Source organism: Lasiodiplodia theobromae, assembly GCF_012971845.1.
Source record: "Lasiodiplodia theobromae strain AM2As chromosome Unknown scaffold_4, whole genome shotgun sequence".
NCBI lineage: Eukaryota > Fungi > Ascomycota > Dothideomycetes > Botryosphaeriales > Botryosphaeriaceae > Lasiodiplodia > Lasiodiplodia theobromae.
In genome coordinates, this window is record NW_023336530.1 from 872,289 (window position 1) to 885,752 (window position 13,464).

Below are 13,464 nucleotides of genomic sequence, written 5' to 3' on the forward strand. Positions count from 1 at the left end.
GTGGCAGTGTACCTTTCTGTCCCATGAACCGTTGAAATTGGAGTAGAGGAGCTTTGTCCAGATTGAGGGAGAACACTGCAGACAGTCCCGGCGAAGGCATCGCAGAGATGACCGGAGTGAATAGTTGGCATCCTTCTGGTGTTGGGCTTCGAAGTGGCCGTTGCTCTGGACAGTCTATCAGATTTATTTCGTAAAGTCAAGCGACGAGCACTTACCTCGTTGTAGTCTCTCTATTGTACCTTCTTGGTACCTTGAGACTGCCTTCAAAACCTTTCTTGGGGGGAATGGATAGCCATCAACCCTCAATTCGCTCTCTTTGTCATCCTCAGCCTTGCGCTTTGCAATGCGACGACCAAGCAGCATCCATTCTTCTGCTTTGAGATTCTTGCGAACCCCCCATTTCTTGAGACGGCGCTCATATTGCTGGGGCCTGAAAGGGTACATAAGTGAGGATCCCTTCAGAACGGCGGTTCTTGGGGATAGATAGGTGCTGATCTTACGTTGCATCAAATGAGTGGGCTTGCCGCATGTGGTCTCGGACTTCCTGTGCGGTGCGTTCCCGATAGAGAGATACAATCTCGGCTTTGTGAAGTTCCCATTGTTCATTCATGGTGGTGTGAGAGGTAGATAGAATGGTCGATAGTTGGAATGATAGGAAGGAGGATGGGGATCTTCGTAGGGAACAAGGCTCTCGACATTTAACTGCTCGCTCTCTTGTGTACCGTGAGTCTGATTGGACTACACCAAAATATTCCATGCTGATCTACGCTGGCTTGGGTATATGCAATGCTGACGTGGGCCCCTCTGAGATTGGCGGCTGCCAAAACATCGCTCTCATTTTGACCAATGGAAATTTCGTGGTAAGCCGTACGACCCGATTGCAAGGATCTGACAATCAATCCATTATACCATGTGAAATGCCAGTTGACTACAATACAGTCCCCTCTCGCGGCCGATGGCTAGCGTGGATTTGTTTTTTTTCATCATATTATGGGTAGGTGAAGCTATCGTCCTGACGAGAATGCTGATTAAAAATTCTACATACACGTATGGACGATAGCTTCAAATACCCACATATGTTTGTTTTTCTAGGGCAGAGCTGGGGCATAGTTACGCTATATTCTACACCCCTGCTATTCTTCGTGCTAACTATCGGCTGCGAGAGGGGGCTGTACATGCTTTTTAGGAGCCCAACAAAAAAAAAAAAAAAAGGCACTTTGCGCTGGCGGTCAGGCTGGCTACTTTGGAGTTTGAATGTAAATCGCGAATCACGATAGGTTACCGGTAGTTTTCCAGGTCAAAGGATCTCAGCATCATCCCGAGAGTAGTCGACCACGAGCGGTGCCAATGTTTTCAAGAGTTGTAATAGTCTGCAGCACCCAGTGGACAGGGTAGCAGAAAAAAAGACTGGATATTTCTCATTTCCTGACCTTTCCATCTATCTCTACCTCGCCTCACCTTGGTACCACCTCTTACACCAACTTCGTAATCAACTTCCCCCTATTCGCGCCCTCAAACAACTTCATCCACGCCTCCGGCACGCCCTCAATCCCCGTCTCAATCACCGTCTCATGCTCCTCACCCAGCACGATCTTCCCCTCCACCACCGCCGTCACCAGCTCCCCAATCGCCCGCGGAATCTGATCCATCCAATCCAGCAGCACGAACCCCTTCAGCTGCAACCGCATACTAACAACCTCCATCCAGTGCCTCAACCCCATCGGCTCCGCATCATTATACGTCGACACAGCGCCACAAACAGCGATAGTCCCGCCACGCTGCATGCGCGGCAGCACCGCATCCAATATCGCGCCGCCGATATTGTCGAAATACAAATCCACAAACCCCTCCGTCGCGGCGGCCAGGTCGTCCGCGAACGACGCGCTCTTGTAGTCGACGCACGCGTCGGCGCCGAGGCGGTCGCGCACCCACGCGCACTTGGCAGGGCCACCCGCAATACCAACGACCCGCTTGACACCGAGCAACTTCTTCGCAATCTGCACAACCATGCTGCCCGTCGCGCCAGCCGCCGCACTAACAACGAGCGTATTGTGCTGCGATCCCGCCTGCAGCACCTCCACAAGCCCATAATACGCCGTGAGCCCGGGGGCGCCGAGCGCGCCCAGGAAGTGCGTGACGGGCAGCCCGCCGGGCAGCGGGGCCAGCGGCTGGCAGTCCGCGGCGGCGAGGACGACGTATTCGCTCCACAGGCCCAGGTGGAGGTTCATGACGGTCTGGCCCGGCTGGAGGGAAGGATCGCGCGATTCGAGGACGTCGGCGATGACGCCGGCGCGCATGGGGGTGCCGACGTGGACGGGCGGCACGTACATGCGCTCGTCGGCGACGCCAATGCCGATGAAGCCGCGCTGGCCCGGGTCGTTGGAGATGTAGCGCACGCGGCAGAGCACCTGGCCGTCTTGGAGTGGGGGGAGCTCAGCGGTGACGAGGTTGAAGGTGGCGGATGGGCCGGAGAGGATGGGTGCGCCGGTGGGCTGCCGGGTGAGGAGCCATTGGCGGGTTGTTGTGGGTGTGGTGGACATTTTTTTTTGGGTTGGTGGTTAGGATGGTAGGTAGTAAGCTCGGGAAAACGACCAGCAAGAAAACACGATTTAGAAAATAAAAAGCGAGACGGCAATTACTTAACGTATGAACACTGAAGAGGAAATCACGGCATTTTCGAAAGGAACATACGGCAATGTTTTGGCCCCCATGGGATGATAGACTGAAGGGGAAGTGAGGCCGGACACGACGGTGGTTAAGGCGATTCGGGCCTTTTCCCGGGATTCATGGTTGGGCGAACACCTGTGTCTGGACCGCGAGCTTGCACTTGAAAGGGCCAATGTCCGAATCCTGGCATGATAGAAGCGGAGAAGAACTCTTGGAAATCTGTGGATTCACGCTCTCTGATAGATTGGCACTCACATGACAGTATATGTCGCCAATCGGGAAACTACACACTCTTCCAAAAGAAGTCTTCCCACTTCTTGTCTCCCCAAACATGGTTAATCGCATCCTGCACGAGGCGCAGTCCAGAATGCTTGGAAATGTTCGCCTTATCTCCCTTGCTAGACCGAACATCAATGTCCTGAAGAAGGTGGTTCATGAAGGTGAAACCAGCGGCGGCGTCAACGTGGGAGTCTATAACGCCAAGGTCCCACGCCCAGCGGAGCTCCTCCGGCGGATTTGCCGTTGCTCTCCGCGATATCTCCGTGAGCATATCGACACAGGTGGTGTAGACGGCGAAGAAATTGACCTTCGCCACAGGAAATTCCGAGTTGAACTCCGACGAAACGACATCGCTCATCATGTAGAGAGCTTCGCCAAATGGTCGTCTGTGGAGCTTGATGTCTAGTTGAATCGACTCCGCCTTGGACACCGTCTTCTTCTCTCTGTTACTGAAGACTTGAGCCCAGAACTCCGGGCGTCCCATCCAGTAACTCTCATAGAGGTTGTGGAACAACGATAGGCTGAACGCGTCAATGCGCTTCTGGAAGTCGGCCGTGTTGTTGGAGTCGGTTGGACGCTTGGGGAACGTGATTGAAAATTTCTTTCCGTCTTTGCCGCGGGCACTTTTCTTCTCAACACCTCCGCCCAGGAAACGCATCCATATACTGTGCATGTTCGATGCAGGGAGGCGCCCGAGAAAGACGGCGTCCAATAGGAGATTCGAGAGCGCATCCAGAAGCGGGTTCTTGACTGGAGCATCGGAAAGCTGCTGCACAGCGTTGTAACCGTACAGAACCGTACCAACGATGCCACGTTGGTTGCAAAGTGACAGACCAGCTTCAAGTGCATATGCCAAGGTCTGTACCATTTGTTGACCTCCTGTCCATGGAGACTGTGAGTACAAGTCAAGCCGTTTCTCACGCATGAGAGCCTTTAGCCTGTCGGATACTCCATGAAGTCCAGACGCCATGGGTACGGTGTGATTCTTCGCAACAAGGTCATGATCATTGACGAACTGGATGTTTTGCACCACCTCCTGGGCAAGTCTGAGAGCCATCATGCGGCAGTTCATAGGATTCGGCGCATCCCCTTTGTAGACGAAGCTCTTAGAAGTTTCTAGCAGCAGCTGGAGACCGACTACAAGAGTCGTACCCGGATAGAGCTCTTTCGATCCCAGGAATTCTCTTGTTTCGGGAAGCAGGGGGTTCATGTCGTCTTTCCAGGAAGCGCCTTTATTCTTGTCGTCCTTGATGAGCTGCGTGATGCTCCTCAGAACAGATTCCATAGCTTGTGAGTCTCTGCTTTGTCTCTCAGCCAAAAGTTGCATCACGGCAAGGGCTTCATCCGCCGAGAGCTCCTTCTTAGAGGGATCTGAGATGGTCTTCATGACGGCTTGCATGAATTTCTCCTGTTCTTCCTTTTCCTTCTCCTCGGACAAGAAAGACTTTGAGATAGGCTGGCGCTCTATCACACCCATGAATTCAGAGTCGTTCTGCTTGTCCTTCTTGAAGTTGACCAGAGCGGAGCAGGGGAAGGCGAGGGCCAGGCCGTCAGAGAATTCCTTGTAGATGGGGCTTTGACCAGTCTTCTCAACCATACCCTGGGACACGTCAATGCCGCTTATTCCAAGGTCGGCCCTCTTGCTGGTATAGTGGTGAAGGAGGGCTCTATGGCCACCAATGGCGGGGGTGACAAGATCGCAGAGTCGTTTCGTTGCTGCAAATCCCGCCGTGGTCAACCAAGCTGCAAGTGGGACGGGCATTTCGGCATTTGCAGAAAGCTTCCAGAAGTGCTTGGTGGCAGACACAAGGGCGTCCATCTCCAGGACGTAGAGATGGAGGTCCAGAATCTCGGCGAGCGGGTCATCGACGAAGACGTACTCGATCGGTTCGGGCACATCTTCGGGGACATCTCGCTCGGCGAGCTCGAGAACGGGAGAACCGGGTTCCTCTTCAGGGATGTTGGCGAGGACGTCGAAGAAGTTTTTGGAGGCTTTCGGCGAGTCATCTCCGGCCGGCTTGGATGTATCCTTAGCAGCGGCGGGCTTTTCGGGCGCTGGCTCGTCTTGGTCAGGGAACATCAAATCATAGGCTGTGGCGAGTCTGTTTGAGGATCAGCACATGGCTCAAGATCATGGTTGGAAACGCAGAGGCATACGCATCGTTGAAAAAGGCGTGGGATTCATTTCCAGGCTTGACAGTCGGATCGATGCGTTCCCGCTGACGGTACCACTCGGTAATCTGTCGACGCTTGACAAGAGTGCGCTTAAAGGCACCTCGGATGTACAGAGGAGCGGTCACTTGGCGCTTGGAGACGAACTCACTGGCCTGGAGGAGGTTTTGGACGGTCAAGCGGCCGTCAATGGGGACAATGGGTGTTTTGGACTTCTTCGTGCGTGCTGCATTTTCGACAGTGCGACGCAGCCAGTCTAGCACGTAACCAGTATCTCGCTTGGAGGACTTGTAGAGATCCCAGAAGTCGGAGGTGATGACTGGGCGAGCGCCACTGGCTGAAGCAGGAGGCGGTCTGACGGGCAGTGAGGTAGTAGACATTGCGCGGGGCGGTGGGTGATGTTCTGTCGTCTTGCCTACTGTGTCGTGTCTCATGTCATGCAAAGCGCGCAGGCCCCTTGCCCCACATGGAACATGGCCACGACTTTCGTGACACGTCTCTTCAGCCACAACGCTCAACGCCATAACAACTACCGTGCTCTAATTTTGCTATGCTTTTCAGTTTTTCGATCGATTTCTACCTGCACAAGCCAACTCGACTTCACTACGCTGCATTCCCGCCACCAGCTTGCGCTGCACGATGCCTCACCTGGATGACCCGCGTGCTAGAAGGCCTCAAGCTGCTGGTTGAGCTCTCAATGAATCGCATTAGCCTCAATTGCAAATTAGATGACTAGGAATCATGCTCAAACGAGCCACTTTATCATGAGAGCACCATATTGCTCTGACCCTTAGCTAGGTCCGCTCTTCCCGATTTGAGCGTTAACCGCCCATGCCATAGCTGCGGAGGCTTGCGTCAAGGCGCGGTCAGGACCTGCCAAAATGGAACGAGGAAAAGGGAAGCCGAGCAGCGGCTGAAGCCGGGGCACAAGCCCAAAGTATAAAGGTGACTATTCTCTTTAAGAAGTGGCAGTAGAAACGAACCTGCCGTAAAACAACGTTTGGTCGGCAGCCTTCACTCTGTTTTCTCTGGCCGCCCAAAAGCTTTATCGCAGCACCAGCTCTGTATCTTAACGTTCCCGTCCCAAGCCAACTACCACACCAAATTCTCCATCAACCATCCTCGCAATGACTTCAGGTTCTGACCAGCTACTGCCTGACATTGACAAGGATCTGGAAGACGCGGGGATTCTCACCTACACTCAGCTCTACTCAACTGCTTCCAATAGCGCTCGCACGAATTTTCTTACTTGGGATATTGTTCTCATCGGAGTGGTGGGCCTTGTTCTCATCGGCGTGGGGGTTCTTGGGCTCGTCGGTTAGCATCTCCCGTTCAGTTGAAGTTACCTACTCTAATTTCTGCTAGCAGAACTAGGTAGGAGCCTACACAATAGGGCTCCGAATGCTCAAGGCGCTCAGTGTTCAACGCCCAACTTCCATCATCAAACATCGGAAACTTGACAAGAGGCAGACTTCGGACCTGTGCACCCCGCCAGCCTGCATTGCACTCAGATGATCAATGGATTTCCAACTTGCATCTTCTGTGGTAAAAACCTTTGGTGGTTTCCGCACAAGTGGTGGTGATTCAATACAACCTGATAGGCTGTCCTCCGGGCATATGTACTATAAGGCCAACGGCTTACCGATTATTGTTACGGTTCGACCACGTATACTCGTCTCCACCGTTGCTCTTTGTGGAACTTCTTCTTCGTTTCGCCTACCTACCTAAACAGCGAACCGCAATATAGCGGAACGGAGGCGCATGCAAGATTGGACTTCTCCACAACTCAAGTTCAGGAGTGGCCCAGATTGCATCAAAGTGGCTGGTGTTTAACGGGAATGTTCTGTGTACGTTAGCAACACCGTAGCTTATTTCCTATGCCAAAAGAACCTGTTCGCCCCCTCCACGTCGATCCATGACTCTTTGTTAGCAAACATCTTCGCAATGGTCTCTTGAATAATATGGATGTTTTTAACAACAATGCCTTGAGCTGCTAACCTCTAATAAAGATCCTTCCGCTTAATGCTGGTTTCCGGCCTCACCAAGTTGGTTTGATATACCATATGCGGCAACAGTATCCAAATACAGCAGTACTCTCACCAGCGAATCTTGCAAAACAAAGAAGAATCAATTGCATGCCGATGCAGCAATCTCGACGTGCGGCGGGTGATATAAAAGAGACGGTTGGACGTTGGTTGCAAACCCCATGCTTTCAGGCACCCAGTCGATCGGGATTGCGTGCTCGCTCTGCCAATCTACCAGCCATATTTGTACATACGCCCCAGGGTTCCCCACAAACACCGTTGAAGGCACGTTTGGGGTCTCCAAGTGCTTGGCGTTTCCTTGTTAACGATAAGAAAAAAGGGACTGGGAGCCGAGCTTGGCGCTGTCCACCCCTTTGGTGCACCCTGATCTTCTGCGTCCACCTCCTGCCTCATTGGGTAATTTTGGAGAAGCTCCCTCCGTAGCCGGAATCCTTGCACTTTTTGTTTTAAAGGGGCACGTGCGACTCCGGCCTGTCGCGTTTCGTGGCTAAAAGTATGGGGCATTGCAACTGTACGTCACGGAGCAGATGTTCCGCGCTGGTGGTGTCGTCGCAATGATCAGCACTTGCGTCCTTGACCGCCTGACGGCGTTTCGAACAAGTTTCGAGTGGAGGAAACATTTGAAGGCTTTGGATTCTCGGGGGCGTGAAAGGATACGTTGTAGGGGAATGACAGGCTATCGGGCTCTCGCTGGGGCAGACGACGCGTGTGCGAATTGATTTACTTCCAGAACACTGTCCAATGGAAGCCGGAGACACATGGTGTGGGATGGCGGTCGGGGGCCCTGTCTGGCGAAGGATCGGCAGGGAGAGCAGGGGGCCCCGTGGCGGGAGGGAAAGCGGAGGCGAGGCCTCGAGGCTACCCGCGGGCGGCGTTCGATTCAGCGTCGCAGGACAGGGCTGGTTAAGGCTGACTGCACGTCTGCGGCGAGCAAACTTCTTGGTGCGACTCTCTCTTTTTTTCTGCTCCGCGATCAATGGCGACAAGCAGGCACGCGCAGGATTGCCTCCTGTCAATTAGAGGACCAAGCCTTTGCCAAGAAGGCCTGCTGCCAAGACCGCATGCACACGAGCTGCGTTTCAGGCGGGCGGACCGACGCCGCCCAGTGCCAGCCAGGAGCCTCTATGCCAGAATTAATCCACATTTACACATCGACGCCCCGGTCGAACGCCTCCTTCACTTTTGCACTTTCTCACTGCCTCCCGCCTCTGCGCCGATGCAGACACCTTCCTTAGCTCCTCACGCCGCCCACGCGTGAGACCGACCTCTGACAATTCTAGCTTTATACTCCACCAAGGTACAATGCCTGACGACTACGAGCTCCGCGGCAAGTACAAGGCCGTCGACATCAACGACGACTTTCCGCCCCGCAAACACCGCAGCAATGGCTCCGCCAGCAGCAACCTGCGCCCCTCGCTCGACGCCGCCTACCTCTCGTCCGACGACGACGCCGACCTGAACGAATTCGACCCGCTGAACGAGGAGAGCACACCGCTCGACACGGGCAAGAGGAGACGCCGCCCACGCTCCGAGTCGCAGATCGGCGCCGACGCCTACGCCGGCCGCTCGTGGCAGCAGCGCAACGGCGGCTCATCGCGCAGGCCGTGGACACGCCTCGTCTCGGCATGCATACCCACTCGCAAGCGCCTGTGGTGCTGGCTGCCGCTGCTCTTCGTCTTCGCCCTGCTGCTGCTGCTGAGCGCCGGCGGCATGTGGGCGTGGCGGTCCAGCCCGCTCGAGGGCCAGAGCCCGCCGTGGTACCCGTCGCCGCGCGGCGGGGCGGACCCGGTGTGGGCCGAGGCGTACGCGCGCGCCGCCGCGCTGGTGGCGAACATGACGCTGGCCGAGAAGGTCAACGTGACGACGGGCGTGGGCTGGTCCATGGGGATGTGCGTGGGCAACACCGGCCCTGTCCCGCGCCTGGGCTTCCCGAGCTTGTGCCTGCAGGACGGCCCGCTGGGCCTGCGCTTCGTCGACCACGCCACCGCCTGGCCCGCCGGCATCACCGTCGGCGCCACCTGGAGCAAGGAGCTGATGTACCTGCGCGGACAGGCGCACGCGCGCGAGGCCAAGGGCAAGGGTGTCAACGTGCTGCTGGGCCCCGCCATGGGACCGCTTGGCCGGTTGCCGGCGGGCGGACGCAATTGGGAGGGCTTTGGAGCAGACCCGGTGCTACAGGGACTGGCGGCGGCATGGACGATCAAGGGAATCCAGGACGAAGGCGTTATTGCGACGGCAAAGCACTGGGTTGGCAATGAGCAGGAACATTTCCGCCAGTCTTTCGAATGGGGCGCCCCCAATGCCATTTCGTCCAATATCGACGACCGAACTTTGCACGAGGTTTATGCCTGGCCTTTCGCGGACAGCGTGCGTGTGGGCGTCGGCAGCGTTATGTGCTCGTACAATCAGGTCAACAACTCGTACGCGTGCCAGAACAGCAAGCTGCTCAATGGCGTGCTCAAGGACGAGCTCGGCTTCCAAGGATTCATCCAGTCGGACTGGCTGGCCCAGCGCAGCGGTGTTGCGAGCGCGCTGGCCGGCTTGGATATGAGCATGCCCGGCGACGGACTGAGGTGGCAGGATGGAAAGGCGCTGTGGGGCCCGGAACTGACCAGGGCGGCACTGAATGGCTCGGTGCCGATGGAACGCCTGAATGACATGGTTACGCGTATTGTGGCGGCTTGGTACCAGCTCGGCCAGGACAACAAGGAGAGGTGGCCTGAAGACGGACCTAACTTCTCATCCTGGACGGATGAGAAAATCGGACTGCTGCATCCTGGTAGCGACGACAAGACTACCGGCGTGGTCAACAAGTTTGTGGACGTCCAGGAAGACGGCGAACATGGCGAGTTGGCACGCCGGATCGCTGCCGAGGGTATTGTGCTGGTCAAGAATGACGACGACACTCTGCCCATTTCCCGCCAGGGCCACAGTATTGCGAGCGGCTTCATATCGACCAAGGACGACTTCAAAATGCGCATCGGCGTCTACGGCGAGGATGCTACTGGGAATCCCGATGGTCGCAACGCTTGCCCTGACCGTGGCTGCAACAAAGGTACGCTGGCTTCGGGTTGGGGTAGCGGCGCTGCCGACTTCCCTTACCTCATCACTCCGCTGCAGGCTCTTAAACGTCAATTCGACATCGATATGACTCTTCTCCATGAATACCCCGCCAACGAGATTCCTGAGACAAAGCAGCGTGCGCTTGAGGAGCAGGATCTTTGCTTTGTGTTCGTTAACAGCGATGCTGGTGAGGGTTTCATCTCCTGGGAGGGCATCAAGGGCGACCGGAACGACCTTTACACGCAAAAGGGAGGTGACAATCTCGTTAAGACTGTGGCCAAGAGGTGTGGTGGTGGTGATAGCCCTGTTATCGTTGTCGTGCATGCCGTTGGGCCCGTCATCCTGGAAAACTGGATCGACATTCCTAACATTAAGTCCGTTCTTCTCGCGCATTTGCCCGGACAGGAGAGCGGCAACGCCGTCGCCGATGTCATCTTCGGCGATGTGAACCCAAGCGGCCGCCTGCCTTACACGATTGCTAAGAATGAGGACGACTACGGCCCGGACAGCCACGTCATGTACTACCCAAACGCCGTCGTCCCGCAGCAAAACTTCACTGAGGGTCTCTACATCGACTACCGCTACTTCGACAAAGTCGGCCTAACGCCGCGCTACGAATTCGGCTACGGCCTTTCGTATAGCGATTTCGAGCTCTCCGAGCTCCAGATAGTCATCGACCCGACCAAGAAGACACTCCTGCCTGCTCCGCGCCCGGATTCGAAGACTCTCCCCGCACCGCCGACCTATGACAACAACCCAGGGCCGGCTGAGGACGCGCTGTTCCCGCCAGGCTTCCGCCGCCTCAGCAAGTACATCTACCCGTACCTGACGAGCCTCAGCGGCACGAAGAACCCCGGTACCCCGGATAAGGCATGGCCGCCAGCGCTTACCGACCCAAAGCTGCAAGCGGAGCCGTCGGAAGCAGGCGGCGGGCCGGGCGGTAACCCAGACCTGTACACGTACGTCGCAAACGTGTCGTTTACAATCAAGAACCTGAGTCCTATCCGCGGCCACGCAGTGCCGCAGCTGTACATCTCGTACCCGGAAAGCTGGTCGGACCCGGAGAACCCGTCGGTCTTCGGGAAGGGCTACACGAAGGCCAACATCACCACCACCACCAAGACCGACGACAAAGCATCAACAGGAAAGAAGCCGGTCGTAGACGAAGGCATCATCAGCGACGACGGCAAGATTACAAGCCCATTCCTAACGACCAACGTCAGCGACCCGCATCATGCTACGAACACCACGCGCCCGCCTTTCGACCTGCCTCTAGACATGCACGACCCGGCCGTCATCGCGCAGCTGCAGGTCATCGACTTCCCCGTCCGCGTGCTGCGCGGCTTCGAGAAGCTCTCCCTCGCCCCCGCCGGCGAGCCCGGCTCCGAGCTGCGCGCCAGCTTCGCCATCACCCGCAGGGATCTGAGCTATTGGGACGTCAGGCGGCAGAACTGGGTCATGCCGACCGTCGGCGGCGGGACGAAGGAGTTTGGGGTTTGGATCGGGTGGAGTAGTAGGGATTTGGTGTTGAGTGGGATGATTTGAGTGAGGTGCCGACTTAAGATGTGGAGGGAGGAGGATATCGGGAACTTTTGCATGGCGATGGTGGGTGGCGTTATTGGAATGAGCTCTTCTTTTCGTTTCCGGTTTTTTTCAGCGGCCTGAAGTGAGCGTGGATATCAGAGATGGATGTATTGGATGCATACGCGTGCAGAGAGAAGGGTATGGCACTGGTTGAAAAATCGCAAGTTCCGAGTAGTAGGATATATTGACGAGCGGACTATAGCGCTTGTAGGCTGAATAATCAATGATGTCAAATTCAACATGCATACGAAGGAAAGTTCTTCTGGATCGTGGAGGTGACTGATGGTGGTGCGCGCTTTGTGACATCGGGACTAAGCAAATTATGTTGAAGTGAAGGCAGAGGGGATTGTTGGAGAAAATCAAGGCATAGTAGTCTATAGCGCGCTGGGTGGCAAAAGATGGAAGGCGGTATTTCAGAAAGGTTAGTTAGGGCATGAGGGTGGCGGGTTGTCCAGTGTTGTTAGGCAAACGCCGAAAGAGGCGTCCTACCAGGTGAACGTGCGGGTAGAGAAATGGCTACCTCGACTGAAAATTGAAGCGCACGTGTATGGTAAGCGAGTTGGCGCAGCGCGCGTCGGAGAGAAAGAAGCGCGGGTAGGCTCTAAAAACATGAGCTGAATAGACGGCAAATGGGACGTCGAAGTGAGAGGGCGGAGTCTACAAACAATGAGGGAACCGCTGGCCTTTCATTCGAGATCACGCACGACAAAAAGCATTTTGCAAAAGCCAGTCAATTCAATTGTGTTGGTAGTCGGATCGCTACATACAGGCGTGCTAAAAATAAATATCTATCTACTACCATAAGTTAAGGAAGCGCCTCGTCGGAGACAAAAAACTATGCCCGTAGGCACAGAAACAGGCTCTTCGAGGACCGCCTGTTTTTTCCCGTTACACCCAAACCCGACCGTACCCCACCCTCGCGTGTGGCGGCCAAGTCACAGCTTAAGCAGGGAGGGCGTCTGCGTCAACTCCCCACTCGTTACTGGTATTCTTGGCCGGGTCAATGAAGTGAGGGTCGAAGACTCAAATATATAAATAGAACCCTGGGCCGCCACCCTCACTGGCAGATCGCATCTGCTTTATTTTAGCGGTGCCGGTACCTGTAATGGCCGACATCTCGTTCTCGGACGCGTGGGCGTGTTTACGTCGGATGTGAGGAAGTGATTCCAACGCACACCTGGAGACGATCATCTTCGCGGCGGGGCAGGATTGACATTTCCAAGAGCCTTAGGATGGGCTGCTGCATTTCTAACATCTTTTGCAAACCTGCGCAGGCTCTGTTGTTGATTCATCCCCCGTGGCATTGAGTAAGGTTTGAAAGACTCGGTGTTGTTGAGAACGGCTTTTCGTCGGATGGACGGTATGGACAAGTAGGATCAACGATATTCCACTCACGATGAACAGCCCGCTAGATACTGAACCGCTTTTTCCGTTGCAAAAACCTGTAGAGAAGCTAGGTTTGGGCGTCTTGGAAGATCGCGAAGCGGTGCAGGCAGCGTGTTGGATGCACGGCGAGCTGAATGCAGTTTAATAACGCTGCTGGCGGATAATTCGAGAGCCTTGTGACTGAATAGCGGGTGACAGAGAGAGTTGGACACAGATTATGACGCGCAATGGGGCTTATTTCTCAGATGGGTAGGACAGTGCCTCACTC

At 55.4% G+C, this 13,464-nt stretch overlaps 3 protein-coding genes across 3 annotated transcripts; 1 reads left to right on the top strand and 2 right to left on the bottom strand.

Annotated features, from left to right (window-relative positions):
- Positions 1 to 1,472: 1,472 nt before the first annotated feature.
- On the bottom strand, positions 1,473 to 2,540 carry LTHEOB_1685 (alcohol dehydrogenase; the record flags this gene model as incomplete). Its single annotated transcript, XM_035510413.1, has 1 exon — positions 1,473 to 2,540. The coding sequence occupies one exon, from the start codon at positions 2,538 to 2,540 to the stop codon at positions 1,473 to 1,475; it is 1,068 nt and encodes a 355-aa protein (XP_035366195.1).
- A 410-nt stretch (positions 2,541 to 2,950) lies between these two features.
- On the bottom strand, positions 2,951 to 5,498 carry LTHEOB_1686 (NADP-dependent leukotriene b4 12-hydroxydehydrogenase; the record flags this gene model as incomplete). Its single annotated transcript, XM_035510414.1, has 2 exons — positions 2,951 to 5,048; positions 5,104 to 5,498. The coding sequence occupies 2 exons, from the start codon at positions 5,496 to 5,498 to the stop codon at positions 2,951 to 2,953; spliced, it is 2,493 nt and encodes an 830-aa protein (XP_035366196.1).
- Positions 5,499 to 8,465: 2,967 nt separating this feature from the next.
- LTHEOB_1687 (Glycoside hydrolase family 3) lies at positions 8,466 to 11,771 on the top strand (the record flags this gene model as incomplete). Its single annotated transcript, XM_035510415.1, has 1 exon — positions 8,466 to 11,771. One exon carries the CDS (start codon positions 8,466 to 8,468, stop codon positions 11,769 to 11,771), a length of 3,306 nt encoding a protein of 1,101 aa, XP_035366197.1.
- Positions 11,772 to 13,464: the final 1,693 nt, after the last annotated feature.